The 25,541-nt window shown below is 42.4% G+C and overlaps 1 protein-coding gene across 1 annotated transcript in view; it reads left to right on the top strand.

Annotated features, from left to right (window-relative positions):
* LOC111864627 (A disintegrin and metalloproteinase with thrombospondin motifs 9) overlaps window positions 1–25,541 on the top strand; it is a 363,750-nt gene that overhangs the window by 286,487 nt on the left and 51,722 nt on the right. The window contains exons 7-11 of the mRNA XM_023852002.2: window positions 2,041–2,115; window positions 3,315–3,475; window positions 14,645–14,797; window positions 16,092–16,241; window positions 22,310–22,463. Coding sequence (XP_023707770.2) covers window positions 2,041–2,115; window positions 3,315–3,475; window positions 14,645–14,797; window positions 16,092–16,241; window positions 22,310–22,463 — 693 coding nt within the window. The remainder of the gene's footprint in view (window positions 1–2,040; window positions 2,116–3,314; window positions 3,476–14,644; window positions 14,798–16,091; window positions 16,242–22,309; window positions 22,464–25,541) is intronic.

The following is a 25,541-nucleotide window of genomic DNA, read 5'->3' as shown; positions in this document are numbered from 1 at the left end:
CATTATATTATATGCTCCTCAATTTATCCATCTATTATCTGTTGCCTTTATGAAGGAGAGAGAATTTTATTTTTCCTTTCCTCACATAAATTTAAATTCCCTTCAAGGCCCAGCCTTGCTTACGTCATCCGCATTAAATGATAACTAACTACATTAGCCCTCCTTGAGAAGCCGCCAGTTGTGCAACTACTCAAGAATTTCTCAACATTTCGTGGAATCCGAATGTTCAATGCTGTGTTCACAGGGGCCCTTCATTTGTGTCTAACCTTAGCCAAATCAATGGAGTCCACACTAACCCTTTCTGTCTTAAGATTCATTTTAATATTATCCTCGTACCTACTTATTGGTCTTCCCAGTGGTCTCTTTTCTGTTGGTCTTCCCATCAAAATCCTACAGGAATTCTCTTCGCCTCAGTGCTACATGCCTTGCCCATCCCCATCGTAATGTGTTCGTTTTAATTTCTTTTACAGATTTCGGAATGAGAAATTAGATTTGGCAGTTCTGCTGCGCAGTGGGACTCACCGCCAAACATGGCGTGCCAAGTTTGGTAGATAATCACTTAGGGTGAGCGGATGGCCCTGAAAGGCGACTGCGAAGAAAACGTTGGAGGTCTGTTTCAGAAAGCTTCCCCGGCATTGCCCGGCAGGAGAAGAGGGAAGCGTGGGGCCCTGCGCCAGGATAATTAGTACCAAATTTCTGAAGCGACTCGGTTACGTCTGGAATGATATGCCACGCCCACTTCCACATTTATGCACTCTTACGTCTCCCCGGTGACTGTCCTTGAATTGTCTGCACGCATTCTCCCTTCTGCACAGCGTCCTTTTCCCGGTGGTAGAGCGGCCGGAGCGTGCACCTGTCCACCTCTGTTTAGGGCCGATGTTAAGAAGGTGCGGAGCGATACCTCCACGCGTGTACGTATGCATGTTGCAATGGTTAATAAAGCACAGAGACAATTTTTGTCTGTAACTTGACTACGCTGTTAAGAAATGACGTCACTTTGAGGGATTTTGAAACGGTTCCATCGCCAGTTGGGCCCACTGCGAATTTATTGCGGCGTTTTAGTCACCACCGTTTACCGGGTATCGTGAAAGAGTTGAAATGACAGCGTAAAGGAGTCATTTAAGAAGGCAGCTAATCGCCCGGTCTGAGAGTTCTGAATACAAGCGTACAATACAGAACCTCTGTTCATTCCTGTTGTCTATGTCACTACTACGTAAATGTGTCCGTCCATCAGATCGATTTCATACTTTAAATAAATAACTGGTAGGCTCAAATTGTCGATCAAATCAGTTTATTAAGATGTTAGCTTATGCTACGGCTGATTACGGTGGCCGCGCGGTCAGTTTATGCTACGGCTGATTACGGTGGCCGCGCGGTCCAAGGCAAGAACTGTCTTCGCCCGCTTGAACGCTGGGATCGTGGGTTCGAATCCCACTCGAGACATGGATGTCTGTCTGCATTTATTCTGTGTTTGTGTTGTTCTGTGTAGGTAGCGGCCTTTCGATGGACTGATCCCCCGTCCAAGGAGTCCTACCGACTGTGTATAGATTAAGAAACTGAAAAATCGGCCAAGGTCCAACAAGGGGCTGTAGAGCCATACATAGATAGACATATCTCGACTACTTATATATCGTCAAGGGATAGGATGATTGATGAATAATGAACTGGAAAGGATTTGGAAAGAAGCTATCATGGCCTGATGTATTATCCAGGATATTTTCCTGGTGGGACAGATTAAAACCACGAAGAACCCTCAGTCATGATGGCTGATATCCCGGTAGACATTAGAACACAGAACCTTCAGAATTCAAGTTATACAGGTCTGTTATTTGACCATCCTGCTCGGTACTCGCAGGTTCGCATCTCGCCTAGGGATTGAACAGTTCACTGCAGTGACTGTTCACCGCCACGAGCTTGTCTCATTTCTGAAGTTCCGTTATGGGCTAGGCACATCAAGGAGACTTGGGCTCGCAACCCGTAACGTGCAGTGTTGAATGCTGGGAAGTGTCAGTGAGTGATGACGCAATGCTTAACTTGCAGGTGGCCCAGATATATAAGGACCCTTCTGTCGGCAATCCGGTGTCCGTGGCGGTGGTTAAAGTGGAGATACTCAAGGTGAGGAAGGGTTGTGCATAATTACATCATGTCGTTTTTTAATTTAATTCTTTGAGACGTAAATGTGACTAATAAGGTATTTCTAGAGACTAATGATGTTCTAACATGGTCTACTTTCCTTCTTTCAAATAATCTTGTTGCCTCTTTCTTCTGTTTCCTCCACACGTCATTTCCTCTTCTTATTTTCCTCGCGTTTTGTTGCCACTTCTCCCTTCTTCCTCCTCGTGGATGTCATTCATTGTTCTTCTGTGTTTCCTTGCCCTCTTTCTATCCACCACTTCTGTTTATTGTTATTATTGCTAACATGCATAAGAGAAGTGAGAAGTGCGTACGAAATTTAGTGGGAAATCCTGAATGAAACCGGCCTCACCTGGTGGCTTAGAAGCAGATCAGAGTATCATACATAAATATATGCTACGCTGCAAGGCGCAAGTTCGTGGGTTTGATTCTCGATGAGGCCATTCAAGGTTTCAGTTAACTCAATACTTCCAGCCGCACTGTGGTCCTGGGGTCGACTCAGCCTCTAACAGAAATGAGTACCAGAAATCTTCCTGGGAGTAAGGGGCGTGTTCCTGACCTCATCGCCATCTGTGAGCGGATTGTCTAGAAAATATGGGAGCCTCGACGTCTCACAGCCCTATCAGCCTCCACTGCCCGTTAACAGGGATAACTTTACCTTTTTTACCTTTTACACTAAAGAAGTAATGTTATTATATGGGCTAGATAAGTTTAGTTCAGGGTAGGTTCAGTGACTTTGTCTTCTAATGGACTTTGCTGCCTACAGTTCACGATAAGCTTATCAGTCTCCATGTTCAATCCTGTGCCAAAACGGATCACTGAATACTGTTAATGCAGACAAGACGTTCATTCGGTATTTGGTTCAAATTAATCAGTATCGTGTTATGGTGAAGAGTGAATGAACATTTATAACCTGCTCAGCTGTCAGCACGTTCTGAGATATGATAGTCTTCCCGAACAGTGTCGATTTAAACACTCAGACATTTCACGCCTCCAGAACTCGTATTTAACCTCTTTGTATGATTTGCTGCATGCCCAAGAAGCTTCTCGTCTGGTAAGCAGAACTGACGACGACTTCCTAGACCCAGTTCCGATCCTGTGAACATTGTGCGTGAATGCATTACTTTATTGGTAAATCAGATTCTGGACGTTTTGCGTCTCTGACCGTCGGTTTGTTACAGGACATGGAGTTTGTGACGCCAGACAGCAGGCGGAGGGATACAAATAATGACGGTATTTCGGCAGCCGAGATGCTTCGCAAGTTCTGCGAGTGGCAGAGTTCCGTCAACTTCTTGGATGACAGTAGCCCGTACCACCACGATACAGCCCTTCTCCTCACCAGGTACAGTTCAGGGCCTCTTGGCGTTCGTGCGGTACTTGTAGGTCGGAACAGCATGGCGGCAATGCGCCACGTGACCGTGGAGGCAACTGTGCAAGGGGTTCCCCTGTCTACGAACTGGATATCTCGGGCTACGGGCTGGGCGGCCGAGTAATATGGATGGATTCCCGGCAAGGGCATGAGATTTTTCTCTTACCCACACAGCGGAGACTGCGGCTGTGGCCAACTTAGCTTCCCATCCAAAGACATTGCCTGGGAGAAAAGCGCCCGGGGCGTGAATTTGAACACTTCATCTAGCGCTGAAGTTAAGACTGGATGAAGCTGTCTCTCACTTGTATTAATGGCTTGGTTCTTAATTAATCACAGGGACAGTTTTAATCATGTGGCACTTATGTGATTACCAAGCAACTTAAGATTATTGCTAATACATTGGCCGCAACTTTCATTCTGTTAGCGTCCCAGCTACCTGGCAATGATAGGTTCGAACCCAGTCCATGCTGCAGACGTACATATAAATACGTACTCTCTCATAAGCTAGAGCAGGTTTTGCACAGTTATGTATTAAGGTATTAAGATACCATAAAGAAAAACACACAAACGTTAATTGACTCAAGTAAAGATGTTGGTCTAGAAATAAACACAGAGAAAACTAAGTACATGTTGCTGTCTCGTCACCAAAATGCAGGGCAAAATCATGACATAAAGATAGGAAACAGATGTTTTGAAAATGTGACACAGTTCAGATATTTGGGAACGGCGATAACAGATTGAAACCTGATTCAGGAGGAAATTAAGAGGAGATTGAACTAGGGTAATGCTTGCTACCATTCAGTCCAGAACCTTTTGTCTTCTCGTCTGCTGTCCAAAAACATAAAAATTAGAATATACAGAACTATAATTTTGCCTGTGGTTCTGTATGGATGTGAAACTTGGTCTCTGACATTAAGGGAGGAACATAGACTGAGGATATTTGAGAACAGAGTGTTGAGGAGAATATTTGGACCGAGGAGAGATGAAGTGACAGGAGGTTGGAGAAAACTGCATAATGAGGAGCTTCATAACTTGTACTCTTCTCCAAGTATAATTAGAATGATCAAGTCAAGGAGGATGAGGTGGGCAGGACATGTAGCACGGATGGGGGAGAAGAGCAATGCATATAGGATATTGGTGGGAAAGCCAGAAGGGCAGAGCCCACTGGAAAGACCAAGGCGCAGGTGGGTGGACAATATTAAAATGGACCTCAGTGAGATAATATGGGATGGTATGGATTGGATTGATCTGGCTCAGGATAGGGACCAGTTTTGGACTCTTGTGATCACGGTAATGAACCTTCGCGTTCATGCGGGGAAATTCTTGAGTAGCTGCAGATTTGGCTTCTCCTCAAGAAGGGCTCAGCTCCATGAGTAAGTAGGTAAGTAAGTATGTATCAAGTTAGAGCAGTTTGAGTTAATTTAAATTCGATTGATTAGGTTAGGTCGGGGTCCATTCACTTTAGAACCCTTTGGATTTTCTCCCAAGGATGGAAAGTAACGGTAAATTGGTGCCTGTGCCTAACTAATTGAGCAATATCCCATGAAGACGTATGGGGGAGTGGAAGTACAAGCTCTACCATTCTTCAACTCGGCACTAGATGGAGGTGAGTGGTCAGCTTCACGCCCCGGCCGCTTCATCACCGGGGAATTTGCTCCCGGTACCCATTGGACAGGAGGCTGGGTGGGCCCCAGAGTCGGTCTGGACGCTGTGAGGGAGAGAAATATCTTGCACTGCCGGGAATCGAAAGTCCAGCCAGTCGCTATATCGACTGAGCTAGCTGGATCCATTAAAGATTAAAATAGGTCTGTGTGGGTGTGAAACAGACGCAGTTTCCGAAACGTCGTGTTTTCTAGTTTGTAGATTACCTGTCGATGGAAGAAGTCCCCAAACCCAGCAATTCTGAGTGTTACACACCAGCGTCAGAACCCTCTAGAATCTAGAGTACTAGGAGGTTGGTGTGGAATGGTCTCGAGTCAGTTGTAAAAAAGGCACGCAGTTGGAAGGGAGCCGCCCTTCAGAGAGGACTTGGTAACGGAAACAGAGGAATGGCCACTGTTGGAGCCTTTACCAGGCAACTACTCTGGAAAATACTTAGCATGTGCTGTAGTAAATTGTAAAGTGTGGAGAATAGCGCTGGTGCTATAATTAAGCGTAATTACGAGTTGTGTGTTAAAGTGGTCAATAAATCCAATATCCAACCCCAAACCCCGACAGTACTGACAAGGAATTCTACGTAGAACTCGTGAAGTCCATTTTCCTATGTCACTGACGCCCAGTTCTGAAAGTGTTGCCCTGTTAATGCCATATTCAAATATATATATGTAGCGTATTATAATAAACCCTCGCTAATCCGGTTACAGGTAATCCGGATCGAAACATGAAAAATGGAAAATTCTGTTCACAGTTGAGTACATACTTTAAAAGACACATGACCTTTGGGAACAAGAGGGATTAGAGCAAGGGGACTTTCAGACAGTGTTGAGGGCAGCTGGGGAGACTGAAACCGCACAAGAAAATATCCAAGATTGGCTTCAGCTGGATGAAGGAGACCATGGATATCAGGTTCTGGCAGAGGAAGAAATTGCTGCAGTCATAGTTTTTTATTTTCATCAGCAGTAGTTATATTATTAAATTTTCCATTTATTTGTTTTATATTTTTTTTGTCGCCGGGCTTTTTTTTTTTGCTTCATTAGTCCGGATTACAGGCTAATCCGGATAAACCCCTTCCAAACTGATTCGGAATTTCGGGGATTTACTGGATATATGATCATCATAGCTCGTGTTTCTCCCGCACAGCGCATCGCAAGTGGGACACAAGGAGATGATTGCAAGAGACGGGGGTGGGGGGCACTTGAGAACGATAGTATCGTGTTCAGAGGGGGGGGCAGCGTTACTGCCGAGAGTCTGAATTCCAAGCCGAACGTGAATCTGGAGCAGCCCATCAGCCCCGCCCACTTTATACTCTCTGTTGCATTTAGGACCACATTGAAGCCTGGAACAGGAACAACACAAAAGCAAACGTCCGCACACGGAGAAGAAACCCAGTCACTATGTTACATTCGAGATGATAAGAAGAAACGGAAACAAGCTCCTTGGCCTGTAGTCCGCAAGCGAACTGTACCGACCGAGCGACCGGCGCTTGTCGGCGAAGTTAGTGCCAACTTCAGCGGATAGAGGGTGTCACGTGGTCAGCGCAACCGATCTCGGTTTTCTAGACAGAAGACACTACTTCCTTGAAATATCTTCTCAATTATCCTCACGAGGCTGAGTGGGCCCCCTTCCCCCGTTCCAGACCCCCTACAAAAACAAACACATAAAGAAGTAAAAAGTAATAAAAATATGTGAATAACTCCAGAAACAGAAAGTAAACAGCGAACCCTGGATGATAAACATCACCTATAATACGCAACGAATAGCATAGAATTTTACGTGTACTTTGTAACGAAGAGAGAATAAAAAAAATTAGTATTTAATATATTTTTACAAATTTAGTAATAATTACATGTATTATGATTAATATATTAGGATATTTCAGCACCCAGATGCGTATTTAATAAAACTGCCTTATGGACCGAAACATGTAGCAGTTGTTAAATAAAACCAATTTAAACAATTTTATTTTTATTGGTGTGCCGACAGCACAAGTTTAGTATCAAGCCGATTCGGAATTTAATAATTTAACGGTTTTATGATTTCTTTTTAAATCGGAGATCTGAATTTGCAGGCATCTGGTTACGAGGCTTCCTCCCATTATGACAGTTTGCTGCGTTTTCCTAATTGAGTAACAGCAGTCGGGTATTATCAGTTTACTGTCCAGCTCTGATTTGAGACGGGCGGCTGGCCTACGTTGCTCTGGGCTGCAAGAACAGATGCACGCAGACTGAGGTCCACTTATTTACGTATTTGTAACGCTAGGAATTGCTTGTCAGCCCTGCCCAAGATATGAATCGAGACTTAATTAGCGTAATGGCTGATTAGGCGGTTGTGTATTGTAGCATCCGTTACTAACATTTTAATACTGGTGTTGTGTTATTTATTGCCAGTCACCACAGACAGCTCTCGATTCTAATGGTTAATATGATGTTTAGAAGTTAATGACTAAATGATACAATGTATTTTTTTTCCTTGGCACTACAGCCCCAGTGAGCCTAGGCCTACCTCCATGAACTTCTCCGTTCACTTCGGTTTTTCTAGATCGTACACATTCGGTAGGACTCCTTGGGCGGGTGGTCAGCTCGTCACAAGGCCTCTACCTGTACACAAACACAGGAAAACGCACACAAACATCCATGCCCTGAGTGGGATTCGAACCCACGATCCCGGTTTCCAAGCGAGCGAAGACAGTACATGCCTTAGACCGCTGGGCTACCGTGACCGGCAATACAGTGTATTTGTAAAACTAAATTTTGTGTCCTGAAACTGGAGCAGTCAGAATTGAAATGCCGTTTACTGTTTGCATGAGTTAGTAGTGCTGTAGATCTGCTTTCATTATTGTTTTCTTTCTCTATTTTGCCTTCATTCGTGGGATGTTTCTTCTCGTTGGAACGGAGATATTGAGGGAAGGCGAGGTTAAAGCTACTTGTCTTTGTGATTAGCATTCAGTGGTCTTCTACATCGAATTTCAGAGCGCGCAAACCTCACTGACTTTTCCTTGTGCTTTAATTAGAATGATCAAGTCAAGGAAGATGAGGTGGCCAGACCATGTAGCACGAATGGGGAGGAGAATTTATATAGGATATTGGTGGGAAAGCGGGGACATTTTTGAATAGCTGCACAAGTAGCGGCTTCTCGAGAAGGGCTTAGCCCCATGGAGTTAATTTCCCCGCAGTACGTTCATTCAAATCACGGAACAATGCTGATTGTCTTCCTGACCGTACGCTCTCACAGTGCGATAATTATTTTAAGGGACGTAACAGTAATAAGACTCAAATTGTTTTTGACTTGATTGCGCTTTGTATGACTTTTCAAAGTAAAATGAGCCCGAAAGACTTAGATCAGCGTTTTTCAAACGAATTATTTTTTTCTGGCGCCGCCATTTGTAATACAGAAAACACTTCAGCCACAATACGCTCTTATATATCATTCACCATAATCGAAGATGGGGGAACATTCTTTTGAATTGTTCTTATATATATATATATATTATAAATCAGTATAGTCTTCTACGACACGTCACCAGGCGTTTATAAACAAGAGAAATATTCACGTTAATTATTAAGATTGACCTAAGGAACTTAATGGAGCTGATCCCTTCTTGAGAAGCCCCCCCAGATGTGCCTCTACTCAAGAACTTCCCGTATGGAGGCGGGGTCGAATACCTCCACCGTGGCCCTGCGAGTCGTAGGAGACGACAAAAAGAGAAGTCTCGAATCTGAGACTGTCGCGAGTCCCACGGGACTCGGACCCGAAAATGACTGCGCTGGCGAGTGTCAGCAGCAATTGTAAACGACAGACCCGTCTTCTCGTCAGAGAGAGCGCCCAACATCAACACACCCGCAACTGTCTGACAGTAATAAAAATCTGGTCATGATCCCCAGATGGGTGCTTTATGCCAAGACAGACTGGCCGACTGACCGTCGGTCGTAAAATTACACTCGACTCGATTCGAGAGGGATCACCAATTCAATTCAGTCGAGTTCATTCGTCCTTAGTGATTCGTAAGTAACCGGTTTGTAAATCAGAACCAAGTCAGTCGCGGTAGAAGGGAAGACACTCGTAGTCCAGTAAGGAATGGAGCGAGTCTGAGACAGTCACTGATTGCGAGCTGTTATAATTGATTGTAACTAGGAACAACTGTACCAGAAAGAGACAATAAATTCAATCATCCAATCCATAACCCCTTATTATTAGTCACGGAACACCGGGCACATGTCAGTATTATATGCTGTGGATCCAGCTGCGTCTGTCTTACACCCTGAATACGAATGCAGCTTAGGTTCTTCCAAAACGTACGTAGGTACCTACGAAAGTGCATGGTATCATCACCCAAAAGTCTACAATCCAAATTTTGCGCCGTAAAAATCTCAGATCTGTGTATAGGCCAGCACTGTTTCTTCGTGTAGGTAATTTTGTTGGTATGTGACATTAAACTCTTCATGATCGAGTGATAAAATCCGTTGTACAGTGTATATTGGCACGTGCATACGGGGTTTTCGTTGGTAGCTGGATTTATTGGACACTTAGAGATCGTAACTACAAGAGACTATAGCGCTAACGCCAATTCACATATTCAGCAGTTCACTACAGCACGTACTAAGTCTTCTCAGTCTCCTATGTCTTCAGCAGCCGTTGTCTGGTAACGGCTTTCAACGCCGAAGATCCCTGAACTTCCGTGTTCATGTTCTTACAGCCTGGCGACTGTCGCGCATTTAACTAAACTGTAGACTTGTTATGCTTATATAACATGTCACGGACCGCACAGAAAACACCTCTCCCAGCAGCTCTTCTGTTGTTGCGTCCCGTAGCTGTCGCACAAACCGCGCAGAGAATACCCCTTCCTTGTTAGCCTATTGGTGCGTGTTAGGAATCTGTTGCGGCCATTATCCCACAACATCCGTTGTTTACAGAGTCGTTACTTAGCAACGGGTCTCATGCTACAATAAATACTTTGATATAGCTGAGCTATTTTGTTCGTAGCCTCCAACTCTGAAACGGATGCAACATCAGTCCATATGCATGTGCTCTGTTTTCAGACTAATTACTTCATAAAACATGGTCATATTTATTATAATGAGGTTCTCTAAAGCATGCATCACCGCTGATACCCTGAAGCAAATGAATATTTTAGAACTATTATATAGGAAAATAGGTCCGTAATTCTTTTTATAACTGACATAATAATGCAAGAATGTATCAAGTTCTGGACTGCTTTAGTAAGAATTTCATGGGATATATTTCTCTTTTATAACTTTATGAGATGACTTTGGCACAAGACGACGTTTTCAAGCCTAAATCAGAATAAAAACTCTGAATCAAGGGGACAGATGTCACGGATTTTAAGGAAAATTGGTGGAATGACTGTAATAATATGAGTAGGCTTTATATTGTCACGATATTTTGGGTTTCTGGATTGGTTGATTGGATTTATTAACACGTCACTTAAATCATTTTTAATTACAACCAGCTATAACAGCTCACAATCAGTGGCTGCCTAAGACTCGCTCCAGTCCTTACTGGACTCTTCCACTGCGACTGACTTGGTTTTGATTTACGAGTCGGTCACTTCTTCAGCTTCCGGTGTCCGCCGGTTAACACTCCACAGCAGAAAACTCTTATGGCTGAACTAAGGACGAATGGCGAACGAAGAGTGAATGAATCAGAGTCAAAGTCACATTGCGACTGACGGTCAGTCAGTCAGTAAGTGTTGGTGTCGGGCCCCAGATTTATTACTGGTTGACAGTTACGGCTTTGTTTTTGTAGAGCGCCCTCTCTGACGAGAGGACGGGTCTGTCTTTCGTGTATTCTGCTGGCCCTTTGCCAACGCACTCTTTCTCGGGTCCGAGTCCCTTGGGACAAGCGACCAAATTTAACTGTCTCAGTTTTGAGACTTCACTTTTCGTCGCCTCTACCGACTCGCAGCGTTACGGTGGAGGCATTCGACCCCCCCCCCCTCCACACGGTGGTTTCCCCTCAGTACGCACAAATCCCACGCCTTTTACTCAAGTCAAGTCCCATTCCCGTATTCTCTTGTACCCTCTCGGCACGGAACCCACAGAAAACACGAGTCACATGTCAGACTGCGAGTTCATTGGTCCGTTACCAGCACTGGGCCTGGCGCGGACGACGCAGAAAACACAGTCTCCTCTATTATTGCACGGAAGTGAATTTTGTACTAAGTCGGTCTGTAGGAAATCGCATCTCCGTAAGAACGTGTGTTAATTTCGTAGCAACTGTTTGGTCTTCCCACAAACGTATCCGTTGCCGCGGGTACGTGCCTAGCGAGCCGCTGTCTACCAATGAACTATTCCGGCTTTCAGGCGTCATGTCACAATGTTTTAGGTACCAACATATTGAAGTTTGTGAAACTGGGTATGAAGGACATGCCATCTCCATCAAAACAAATACAGCGACTGTGCGAACTTAATAGGTGGGAACGACTCTGGCACCGTACAGCGTAATAATCAGTTACGGAGGGATTTTCACAATTGTGTATGGCGCTCTGAATTGGGCTGTGTCCGTTGTCCGGTTTGAAAGTTACACTGGTCTTTGAAACGTGCGTATCAAAATAACAGATGCATATGTTTCGAGGTTCAGACGGCGGTGTTTAGTCTGATTATGAGCTTTGTCGGTTGCGGTAAAACGTAGGCAGACACCGATGTTTCGTTGGGACACGTTGCTTCCATCTTCATGGACACTTCAGACATGAAGATAAGATGAGCGAGTTCTTACGAAATGTCGATATCCATGTACAGGACTACACGATTCTGGAGTCCAGAAGGCCAGAGTTTGAATAACAAAGTAAATTCCAAAGAAATTCGCGTTGACTGTCTTGGAAAATTAAGGCTGAAATTTCCTGTGTACTCTTTCGGATTGTAGGACATTTTCTTTGTACGCCCTATAGCGCCTTCCGAACGAGACATTTACATTTTCTCTGTGATTCGTCGGCAAACAAGTAGGATGGCCATAAAGGGAGAACGTTATTATTATCAAGTTCCGTGGAATGGAGGTGTCACATTCTGGACACGTAGCCGACGGATTTGTGTCAGGTATCTGTGCCGCTTGATGTTGACCAATAAGGGCTGGGTCAGAAATATTTTCGCTATGTGGAAAGTATCTGTAGATGCCTTAGCGTTCGTAACCGATTGCCGCACGCTAGGAATTCCAAGCGCCTTGTAAGTAGGCCCTACGGCGTACACTTCTAGTTGCTGAATGCCTCTCTGTGAAGACNGGGGGGGTTGTTAAGTAACTAACTCCATGGAGCTCCCTCCTTCTATAGAATCCAGCAGTTGCCCAGCCACTCAACAAATTCCCAACATTTTACGGAATCCGAAGGTCACTTGCCGTATTCACAAGAATCCGTCACTGGTCCCCGTCCCAAGCTAGATGAATCCAATCCATAACCCCCTATCCTATTTCCGTAAGGTCCTCCTATCTACATCTAGGTCTTCTTAGTGGTTTCTTTCCTCCATGTTTTCTATCAATACTCTGTAGCACGCATTTCTCTCATGCATGCTACATTCCCTGCCCAGCCCATACATACTGCACAGTGAAGTTCTCATGTCCATGTCACAGAGGGCTACCTGTATTTACGGCAGGTTTTTGCAGTACACGTTTCTGACAGTTGTGTGATCAACGAGAAGTTAAGATTAGGTAACAAAACTGCACCAAACACACTCAGTTCACGCAGCGCTTTCCGTAATAGCGGCCTCTGATTTCTTTCCTCTTGTGAGAAGCTGCCTGAACTGCGTCACGCGTACCGCTGAGTGGCGTTGTGGCAAGCCGTGTCGCTCTGAGCAACATCTGACTGCGTTTGTTTCCGTATTGACACCAGCAACATGACGTGCAAGGAATTTCTCCTTAAATTATAACTAACTTGGACACATAATAACAGACTGGATACGCAGAGAGGTTATATGGGCGGCAGCCGGTTCCCACAAAACGTACCTCCACATGTTTATTCGCTTGATTTGTATTTCCCGACGGGTTAATTCAATGCAGATTTTAGGTCGCGGTATGCTGTTACCGGTAGATGTCGTGCCCACTGCACGGGACCAGGTCCTTTTTTATAGGCTGATAGTTGCTCGCCTCCTCAATAAATTCCCAGCATTTTATGGAACCCGAAGGTTTATTATCATGTGCAGAGAAACAATCATCGCCCCTATTCTGATAATGTAAGTTCAGTCTGCTGTCTCCATATACACGCTTTCCTTCAGGCTCATTTAATATTATTGCCACGTGCATGAATGAGCGTGGACGGGGTTTAGATTGGTAAATGGATTTATTGACCACTTTCAGATCGTAACTACAAGTAACTGGAGCACTATCGCTAATTCACGCACTCTGCAGTTCACTGCAGCATATACTAAGTCTTCTCAGTTTGTTTTCGCTAGGCGTTTACTGGTGACGGATCCTATCAATGTCCTCTGCTTAAGCCCTTACTGGCTGGCGAATGGCTCACAACTAACTAAACTCTAAAGTTGTCCCTTTTATAACTCTTCGGCAATTACCGCGTAGAAAACACTGCTCCTTATTGTTGTAGTTCAGTCGTTGCCGTGGGAACATGTTTGTTTGAGAAGCCGTTACTCAGAAACGACTGCCGTATATTTGCTTATTCTGCTGTCGTTGCCTAGCAGCGGGCGCTGTTTAGAATCATAACTTAGCAATGCATCTACATGCCACAATGTATTTCCATCTAAGCGACTTTCCTACTAAGACTTTATATGCACTTTTCTTCTGTCTCTGCTCTCCCCTCCCATGCGCTCTACATGCCCAGTCCATCCCATCCTCTTGATTTTACAATTTTAGTAATGTTTGTTGGCGAGTACGAACTATGGAACTCTTCATTATGTAGTAAACACTGTTCTCAACTCCCTGTTTGGAAACATCCACAAGTCCTAGCTTTTTCTGAAGGTGAGAAACCAGATTTGTTACCCATACAAAACTGCGGACAAATTTACACTTTTGTATGCTTCAGTCTTTACGTTTTAATACAGCAGATATGAAGGCACAAGATTCTGAACTGAATATCAAGCAGTGCCCAAATGTAATCTGTTCTTGTTTCTTTTAGAACACAATATCGATTTGTTAGTGTTGTTCCCAAATACAAACCATTTTCAGTGCTTCAGCAGCAACATTACCACATACAGCACAGTGCTGTGTGTTTATGTGTGGACTTAGAGGCGTATCAGCTGTGCCTGGCATGAACCAAGTAATTGATTACTTTTGTCTCCCTCATTGAACCCCGAAGTCTTTCTTCACTTCTTCTTACTGCCATTGAGTCTGATCCTGAACGTGCTCTCGTCTCAAGGCGCTCATCTATGCTCTCACCTCTGTGTCAGACTCAAGTTGCCCCTTTTCACCGAAATGTTACATCTGTTCATCATTTTTGCCATTCAGACTGAAGGTCGATACCATCAGACATTCTTCTGTTTTATGTCTGTAACATGTAGTGGGATTTACATAGGAGTACACTATTTACAGAGAAAACATCTGCCGAACTCCAGAAAAAAGGAAATGCGATACGCTTGGACTAGCAGAACTAGGCAAAATGTGCGACAGTAACTCAAGTTGTGCCATAGTTCAAGACAACGGCCTCAGTGCAGCCTTCACAATTGCTCACGAACTGGGACATGTGTAAGTATTCCTCTGAATCTTCATTGAACTTTCTGTAAGAATAACTGATTTATTTTGAAGTTGTAATCATAGGGATCTCATTAGTAGGTTTCATGTGCTGTGTAGGATATACGTAGAATGTTTCTGTGTGCACACACATGCACACAAGGTTAGTGTTTCACAGTGCTTGTGATATCCAAAGAAAAGTCACCACTATCTTGAAAAATACTTCCTACATTTGTGTGTGTGTGTATGTTTGTATATCTTCATTCCTGTTGCTCTCACTTGGAATATAAGGCAACCATGAAATGCTTCATTTCGCTTCAGTTTCTTAATCTTAGGTAGGACTCCTTGAATGAAGTATCAGCCCACTGCAAGGTTGCTACCCACACAGGACAACACAAACACAGAATAAATGCAGACAAACATCCATGCTTTGAGTGGGATTCGAACCCATGATCCAACCTCTCAGGTGTAAAACAGGAATGCTACCCACTCAGCTGCAATGTTTGATATATTTAATAAATAAATTACATTCTACATATAGTTTATTGAAAGTTGTAGTGGTTAATCACTGTTGTTCTTTTTAGCTGTCAATCAATGTACTCATATACACATGACCAGGGACTTCCCCTTGTCTAGTTATTTGAATAGGCTGCCCTTCCTTAAGACTTCCAAGTCCCCTGCAGCTTTTGTGATGTACTGTATTGTTTCACTTTAATAACAGGTTGATTATTTTATTTAATTGTTAAGTTAGTATGTAGATTATAATATCCTAACAGCTGTTTCAGCAGTCAGTGCACCAAAACAATAGAGCATTTCCCCTCCCAAGAACATCTGTGACAATATGGTTTACTGAAAATTTATGCTCTGCAAGCCACGTACGGTTTGATTTGTGGAAGTGAATCATGCAAATGATGTGTTACAAACGTCTACTATATGCAACACCATTGTTTTCTTGTGGTGAATTTCTTCCATTAGGGAATGTAAAGCAAAGCAGATGTCGCCATTAATCAGAACCTAAACCAGGATAACAGACTCTGTGTTTTAGAGATCAGTTCATAAGTGAATTTACTGGATTGAGCTTGTTTAGGACCAGAATCAGTAATATGTGTTAACACTACTGAATTTCAGTATCGAGTTTAGTCGTGCAGTAAGATGAGGAATAAAGAGAAACAAATTGTAACTTGATACTTGTGTCACTATATGATTTATAGGAGGATGAAATGTTGTATCACAGAACAAAGCATTATGTTTATAAATGGTATTTTAATTGGGCACAAGTCTCATCAGGAATTTCTGTTTATTGTCATAGACTCAACATGCCACATGATGATGACCCCAAGTGCCTTCGTTACCGTGACAGTTCCAGGGTGCACAATGTAATGTCCAGGATGCTGGATCATAAGGCATATCCTTGGGCTTGGTCAAACTGTAGCAGACATGTACTTACAGAGTTTTTAGAGTAAGTCTTTATATCTCCTAAGATTTTAAAGATGAAATTGCTGAACTGTGACGTGAACATAGAGGATACTCACAACAGTAGAGGAGCAATTATCTGAACACAATTAATATATATCACAAAGACATGTGTAAAACAACAAATTTATGCATTTTTAAGGGAAAAATTCTCTCTTATGTGCAGTCACAGGCAAGCTGTTTTAAGTTTTGTATGGTCAACACTTAAGTTAATTTATTACTTTACATCATTATGTGTGATTATCCAGACAGATCAGTGACCAGAACTAAAACCATTGATAAATACTTGAATTGACAATCGGTTGTACTGTGACAGAGTAATGAAGGCTTGGGGCTTTGTTACATGCACTGCCTGAAGTTGACATTTTTACACGATTTAAAGCAATCTGTTTTGGTGCAGAAAGGACTTATGTTGTAAATAAGAAGATAAACAGTCTTTTATCGGTTTTACAAGCATCAACAATCAAACACTGACAAGAGGAAAGGCATCCTATTTGTGATAAGCATAATTGATTTCTTTATTGATGAATGAAGAGGAAAATGAATTAAATGACTTACATTTTCATGGCTTACCATTACTCATATCAGAACCACATGAGACTTGATTGTTTGTGGGAGGCAGAAACGGATAGTAATGTGGTGGCAAGAGACATGTTACATCTGTAAATATTGCACTCTGTTGTGCTGCATCCCCATGACAAGTCTGTTGCCTGAAAACTAAATCTTATTCTTTTTTATCCAATGAAAGGATGACTATGGGACACCCGGCAAGCTGACTCAAGGAGTAACGTTTTTGACTTGCTTGTATTTAGGAGGTGCCTGGTTTGAATCTCAGCCAGGTCATAAACTTCTGTGACCGAGGTTTTTCAACGTTTTCCCCAGTTCCTCTAAGCATACTCTGGAATAGCCCCTCAAATTAGACCACACTCACTTCTTTCAACCCCTCCCTTCCAATTCACTCGCTGTTATTCAGGCATTTGATGCTATAGAGTTTGAGTTGCTGAAAACACCAATAAATGAACTCTTGCTACTTGTGCTACTCCTATTATGACTTGTGATCATGTACAGCATTTTATTCATGATTCAGAATTATATTTCAACATTTTAGTATTCAAGAAATGGAGAAATGTGACACTTTTATGAGTTAGCCATTTTCCCCTTTAAGGATCCATGAAAACTTACAATTTGAGTAACTGCTGTCCCTAATTGAGCACTGCACACGGTGTTGAGATTAAAAGTATCCAAAATAAAAAATTGATATCTCAGAAACTAATTGTCATACACATATCCCGTTTATACCATTGGGAAGGAAAATCCTGAAAGATTTTAACATGCCTGGCTTACATGCATGCACCAGCTTTTGACCTTCAGCGAGATCAGTAACACTGTCAACACCATAGGAACGTGTTCAATGCATGTTGTGGCTAGTAGAGTTGCAATCTCTTACGGCTGTCCAGCATCGTTTTAGAATGCAATATGGCGTCAACTCATACATGAAAAGCATTCGGTTCTGGGACAACAAACAGGATTGCAGGTAATTTGTTGCATGTAAAATCTCCTGGAAAGACATGGACCTCTGAAGAAAATGTCAATTGCATTAGAGAGGTGTTCCAGTGAGGTCCATGCAAATCAGTTCATGCTACTTGCTTGTAGTTAACATGCAAATTTCACGTTCAACAGTGCAGGATGTGCTACACAAAAGGCTCTGCCTAAGAGCATACAAGTTTCAAATGATTCATGCACCAAAATCGAGTGACTAAGTAGCACGCACAAACTTCGCTGTGGACATGATAGAAAGAATTGACACATCACCTGATTTTCTCTGCCAAGTTTGCTTTTCAGATGAAGTGACGTTCCATGTCAGTGGAGTTGCAAACAGGTACAACTGCAGGATTTGGGGGCAGTCAGTATCCATATGTCACATGTGAGTTGGAGAGAGGCAGCCCCAAAGTGAAGGTGTGGGCTGGCTTAATGCATGACAAGTTGGTTGGACCATTTTTCTTTTTGGAAAAGACCGTGACCAAACGTTCATACTTGGACATGCTGGAGCTGTATGTGCTGCCCCAGTTACCACCTCAAACTCTCCTCCAACAAGATGGGGTGCTGCCACATTTCTGTCACCATATTATGAATCACCTTGACAGAGAGATGGCTGGGAGATGGATCGGCAGATGTGAACCAATCGCTTGGCCTCCTAGGTTGCCATATTTAACCCCAATAGATCTTTTCTTGTGGGGTTATGTGAAGGACATTGTCTACCAGGTTAGGATCAACAACCTTCAACACCTGAAAGCCTGCATAATGGACGCTGTATCTGTGGTAACACCAAACATGCTTTAAGCAACGTGAAATGAGGTCTAATATTGTCTGGATATTTGTCGTGCCACCTAAGGAGCCCATCCCATTATGCTCTGTGGAAAGGTTATTTGAACTATTGCTCTAATTCCTTCTGCTTAACCTGAAATAATTGTGTCATTTACCATTTGGGCACTAAATTAATTCTCTTAGTCCTAGGATGACAATTCTGTCATTCTGTGTAAGTAGTAACATGTTGGAATATTTCTAGGTCTAATCAACTTAGCTAATATGTTATTAACTGACAGGTATTTCATTCATGTTGGTTAAAGGGGGAATAAACAATAATAATAAAAAGGTCAGATCCTTCTTTCACAATATAACATGTCACTAAGCCAGATTTATTTCCTCATAATAATTACTTTTGCATTTGATAGGTCTGTAGTACTATAGAAGGACATGTTTAGGTTATTGAGAAGGATCATGACAAAACTACTTTTTCTTCTCTGTTGCAACTGTGTAACTGGTTTTGTGCTGTCATGCTAAATTAATGTCATTGCTCAGCTGTGCCAGAAGCACCCATACCATGGTTATACCTATGGTTCCTTATTATGATAATGGAGCATAATCCTTTCTGGCATCTTGTTCAAATGTCATTGGTATTTCATATATTTCTGGCATTTGTCATCCATAAAGCATGTAGCTTAGACATTGCCTTGTTGTGAAATAACAAGTGAAATTGAGTGCACTAAAAGACGGACACTGCATACATATCATGGACGAAAATCAGTGCAACAGGACGCTAAAATACAACATTGCCTTTATGTTTCTATTCTCGTAAAAATTTCCCTGTGACAGGCTTGATGGTCTATTTTGTAAAGTCAAGAAGAGAATTTAGATAAAAAGTAAATATTTTTCATTACTAATATATTTCAATAATATATTGTTTTCCCAAACCTTGGCCTCTACGTTATATGTCCCCTATTGCTGATTCTGCCCTACTTTTTGGGTAACACTACAGGTACAGTGATTAATTCACAGTTTTGATAGAAAAAACAAAAACAAACTCCGTAGTTTTAGTCCACAAGCGAACTATACTGACCGAGTGACCACTGCTTGTTGGCGAATTTGGATGAAAAGGAAGTAGAAACTGGGGGATTTGTTATCAAGAGAATAACACATGGAGTCTAGGAAGATGATAATCAGCATTAATTTAGTGGTTAATTTTGTGGTTATGGATAAATTGATCACTGTCTTTTGAGGATGTGTCACTGTGTAATGTATTAAAAGTTTACCGAAGCTTTGAGGAATGTACTGCCTTCATATTAAGAATTGCGGAGTGATCCCATCAGACAAGCAGCAAGAATCAAGTAGCAAACTTCTTCTGAAGTATCAATAATCTACCAGACTATGCGGGATCATATCCCAAAAGATATGAATCTAAATAGACATTGCTGTGAGAACTGCAGACCCATATTAGCTTATAGGTGTTTTCTAAATCCAGAAGTTTGAAGTGATAGATGTGGACAGTCCTCACTTCAGTCTGCAGCTCACAGTACAGGCACAAACATACTTCTCACATTTTGGGGTGGACAACATTAAATGGAGCTTCTAATTCGTGGCTGCCTCCTTGCATCCACAGTATGTTTGTGGAAGATCAGAAAACCAGGTTTCAATAAAATAGAATATTAGGAGTTGGCCCCAAGTAGCGCAGTTTATATTTCGCAAGTTAAACCCTGTCAAACCTCATTCCAGTTCTCTCATTCCCAGTCTGCTCAAGCTCAGAGATGGATGAATGCTATTAAAATAATTTATGTGACCATTATTATGCTAGTCAGGAGCTGCCATGCCGCAGAACTTGGATGTGACAAAACAAGACAAGTTTCAGTTTTCTAAATAAATTGTCGAACTCTACAGAGTGACTGTTTTGTATTACTTTTTATGAAGTACAAGTAAAAGAATTCAGAGTTGGGTAGGCAGATAAGTGACACAAGTCCACAGATTCCAATTTATCTTATCTTAATGCTGATTTGCTGTGGTTTAAAAAATTTGGAATTGAGAATTTGTGTAAACAGCAGGCAACTGACTGAAAAATTAAATTGCTATTTAATTTTATTAGTTATGAACGTATGTCCTTTAATGCCATGCATCTTCAATGAATTGCATAACAATTAATACTAATATGCAACAGCCTTTATTACACAACCATAAATATTATATGTTATTGCCAAACCCATTTTGGTCCTAACAAACCAGCTTCAGTCTCTTATTAGCCAACTTTCAGTTGTAGTATTGTCATATGTTGGATTGGTAGTGAATCATTTATAGAAACACAGTAAAACTGGCACACTGTGTGATATGTATACACAGAATCTGTAAACTTAAAATTAAGTCTTAACTATTAAACTAGGTGTGTGTGTGTGTGTGTAAACACATAAATGTGTATGTGCATATATATATATATATTGTCGTGTGGGTCTAGCAACAGACGTCTCTGCTGTGCTTTTCTGACTGCACATTTCAGGCGTCATGCACAATACTTATATTTTGGAGGAATCTTGGGCTACACGTAGTTTTCCTCAGTCACTCCTACTATATACCATCCCTCCTGTTGCACTTATAATAGAAATCGTCAGGTACAGTAAAGTCCCAGTCATTCCATATTGAAGAATCTGGAATTCTAATGTAATCAAGAGATCAACAGATCTTTATAAACCTGCTTCGAAAACAAAGCTACGGAGTGTACATGTTCCGCCATGTCCCGGTCTCTACTGATAGCGCTGCCTGTCACCCTCCCTTAAACAGGTGCCATTACAGTTGTACTGATGGTGATTGCTGTAAAGGCTAGATGAATTTGTGCTCCTGTTGCAGTATATCCGGAATCTATTGCCCACATAAGAAGAGCCCCACCCAAAACCTAAATTGACAACGCATTTTTCTGACGTTGAAATAGAAAATGTATGTAAAAAAGGAGAATGGGTAAAAATTGCGTTTCTGTAAGTTCCTTCTCTTGCAACTAGCAGATTCATGTAATTGGGCATCCCAGGATAATGGGGAAATAACCGTACTAATGAAGCCTCCTGCTTGTAGTGAAACTTTATGTATATTATCACGTGTTACTGACTAGGCACGGAGTTTGGATTGGTAATTGGAACATCCATAAATCGTAACTGTAAGTAATTATATTTCTTTCAATAATTTATACACTCTACTTTTCACTACAGCACTTTCCACTTAGCAATGGCTGTCTGTTTAATGATGTCACGTGTTTACTGTGCCGAAACCTAGCAATGGTTGCCTTTTTCAGTTATTGTGTCACAGTGTATTGAAGCTCCAGAGAAAATTCGTGTCAATATTATATCCCATTTTTAAATAGGTTTAAATAAAGAGTGCTCGAGATTTTACAAAAACAAAAAACAAGGTCGCTGTTTTGTTGAGCACTATTAAAATTTCTGTATTTGTACTCATAGAGATTTGCATGCAGTGCTACATGCTGAGTTTAGTTTTAAGTCCATTGGAAGACTTTGAAATGCCCTTTCTCAGTATAACTGCTGGCAAATTACCTTTGCTCACTGTAATTTCTAGTGGATCTTGGTCATTTGCTACAGTATCTTAATCCAATCAATTGGAAATAGTTCTGTTAGAGAATATAGTGTAGAGGTTTTGGGTTGACAGTAACTCAGATAAGCTGAATATGAGTATGTCACGTGAGGAAATGGCAGTGCTTCTAATCTACTGTTGTGACTCTAATGATGGAAGTGCTGGAAGTGGCCAATGTCTCCTTGACGCCCCACCCCAGGACTTGATCACAAAGGAGCAAGAGCGCAGTCAGAGCCAGCCAGGAGAGAGCTTCACAGAAGACCGACAGTGCCAGCTTGTGTTCGGCGAAACTTCCAAAATATGCTCATACATGGTGAGTTTCATTATGATATGGTGCTTTTCTTTATATGAGGGAGAGTCAGTAAATAGGACAAAAGGAAGTAAAACAGCTGTAATGGTGGTGATAGGGTTTCTATGTACATCACTAGTTAGCAGCACAGTCCAGCTTCATGACAGTCCAGGTAACAGACGTGCATGTGCATGTTCAGATGCTGGCTTCAGCACTCAAAATGGTGACGGTGATTGAAGAATAAACTACTGAAAGACAGCTTTCTGTAGTGCTTTTTATGGGCATAAGGACTCAATGTAAAGGATATTCATGAAGAAATGTTTCCTGTTTACAGTGGGAAGTGTTTGCCATGTAAAGCGGTTCACAATTGGGTCGAGAAACATGGAAACATTTTGCTCATGAAGAAGTTGAAATGGAGGTGCGGTAGTGGCTGAGTCTGTTTCTTCCTCTCTAGTCCAACAATTCAATCCAATTGATCAATCAATCCACTCCCACTTCTGACACCAGTTGTCTCGTGTATGAGTGGCTCTCTAGGGGAGTTGGATAGTTGGATATTGGATTTATTGACCACTTTAACACACAACTCATAATTACATTTAATTATACCACCATCGCTAATTTCCACACTTTACAAGTCATTAGAGCATGCTCTAAGTCTTTTCCAGCCTGCAGTGTCTACACTAGTAGTTGCTTGGTAACGGCATATAACAATCGCTATTCCTCTGCTTCGGGCTCAAGTACTCTCTGAATTGCAGTTCCCATCCAACTGCGTATTCTTGTCCAAGTTGTCCTTATAACCATTCTGCATGGACGGCTGTAGAGAACCCCATTTCCAACAGTGCCTCTGTTGCTGCATGCGGACTGTTGTTGTGGGAACCCGTTTCTTTGCGATCGTTGCCTAGAAACAGCAGTACGCACTACGGTATGTACAGACTGACGTCATCGAACCTAAATAATAAAAATGGAAGTATGGATTCAAATCATGAAAGGCTAGACAAGAAATAGAAAATTTCTATGTAGGCGAATTTCTGGCCACTAATTTGGTCTAAGATTAAGGCTTCTGGTAGTTATGTACGAGTAGTATACATCACAGCGAAAAGAAGCAGGCCAACCTTATGTAACACTGGCTATATAGCCTCGGGGCACGCAGGAATACAACTGAATGCAGCACCATGTTCAACAACAGGAAAACACAACATAACGTACCACAACGTCATTCGTGCGTACAAGAAACTTACACAGAAAACTTACTTTGCTGTGCAAAACAAACGAATACAACTTCATCGGTACCATTACTCAGCCTTGTGATGGAGCCTCCAGCTCCTAAGACGTTAAACCAACACAAGTCCAAAACTGGAATTTTTAAAATTGTGATATACAAAATCACAATTATTTAGTTACTTACAATTACAGTCATCTGTACCAGCACCTCTGTGTGGAGAGGGAGAGCCTCTCCTGACACCATCTGCAAAGCTCAGACCGATTAGGTTTCCGCTTGGGCAGTCATGCAGTGCGACAGTCGGAGGTAGGGCGTGTCCCCTGTCTGGTCTTCTGCATGTAGGATGTCAGAATCCTGGCCAACAGATTGAGATGAGGGTGATGATGCTGGTGTCATCTTCTTGCTCTGTTCGGACCCTGTGCGGCATCATATCAGGTGCCTTTGCGTCACATCTCTGTTGATAGTCTCTTCAGGTATTCCCAGTGTCCCCACACTTCATGGTATATTTGTTGTCCCGTACTGCGACTCTCGACCGCTGGTGACCCTCTTGTCATGGGGGCTCCAGCCCTTAACTCCAGCAGCTTTGTCGGTGTTCCGGCTGCCGCTTTTACAGATCTAGCTTCAGGGCCTTCTTGAGGGGTTCATTGAGGAACCTCTCGCTGCCCATTAGTAGGTAACCATACCACATTCCTGTCCTACACTTCATCCAAGGAAGTATTTGCTGCTTCTCTCTTGATGAAGTCCACAGGTTATCCAGCATGGGCCTGGTGAGCCAACTGCTCAATGTCCACTGTGATTTCATTTAGCGACACGCCGCTGAGTTGGGTGGTTTTGACCAGTAGGCCGCTGGCAGCTGATGGTTTCTGTAACGAGCCTTCAGAGCACTGATTATATCCTCGTTTATCGCAGACTTCGACTGAAACTCCCAACATCGGGTCAGTTCGTCTCTACGTCCCATCGAGTTGTATCTACATCGATTCTTATTGCTTCCATGTCTTGCCGTGTCACCTACAGCTGAATAGGAAAATCCGAGAGGAGATTCTGATACTGCATTTTAACCATTGCCTGTCTGTCTTGCATGTGTGTTATTGTTTCCTCGAATTCTCTCTGGACAGACTTTATGTCACATATTCCGCCCTTTAGTTTGTTTCTTTTTGGCAGGCCGCGATTAGCTCTTGACAAACATGTGTGCCCTTTTTAAGTTCTTCCTGGCGGCGCTTTTGTCCTTTTTACTCTCTTCATGACAGGCCGCCAGTTTTTCTTGGCCAATCTTAATTTTACTATCTGTTCCAAAACCATGTGCAATGCTGGATTAATCGTAAATCCGACTTCTGACACCAGTTGCGATCCTTTATCCTGTATTTGGAACAGTTAATGTCTGATTGTCAGTATCCATTTAAGATCTTGATGTAGGCTTGTCTAGTGTACTGCTATTTCACTGTATGCCACTGTACCATCTTCTTGCACCCACTAACTTGTATCCTTTACTGCCAGCAGTGAACTAAGCCATCGTCTCACAGTACCCACTGTCTCTCTCTCGGCTGTCACACAGATTGTTCTCATTCTCAATGAGCCCTATGTCAACTGTGCAACTTGCCAGCTCCACAACATGTTATCCAGTCATTCTAGAAATTTTTGACGTGCAGTGTGGCAGCGCAAAGAGTTATTTCAGTGTTGTGACATTATGGTGAAATAGTAGTGGACAAGACAGGAAGTGATCAGGGTCATAAGTGGCTACTGACAGTGACACAATAACTGCTTTGTAGTGATGAGCTCTTCACTTCCACAAAAACAGGTGTTTCTTCAAGAGCAGAATAACTTATAGGAGCACAAGCCAGTGACTTAAGCAACACAATTCAGCAGTGAGGTTTGTATATAAAACT

Source organism: Cryptotermes secundus, unplaced genomic scaffold (assembly GCF_002891405.2).
Source record: "Cryptotermes secundus unplaced genomic scaffold, Csec_1.0 scaffold145, whole genome shotgun sequence".
Lineage (NCBI taxonomy): Eukaryota > Metazoa > Arthropoda > Insecta > Blattodea > Kalotermitidae > Cryptotermes > Cryptotermes secundus.
Note: the sequence above shows the minus strand (reverse complement) of the source record. Positions and strands in the feature narration are given on the sequence as shown.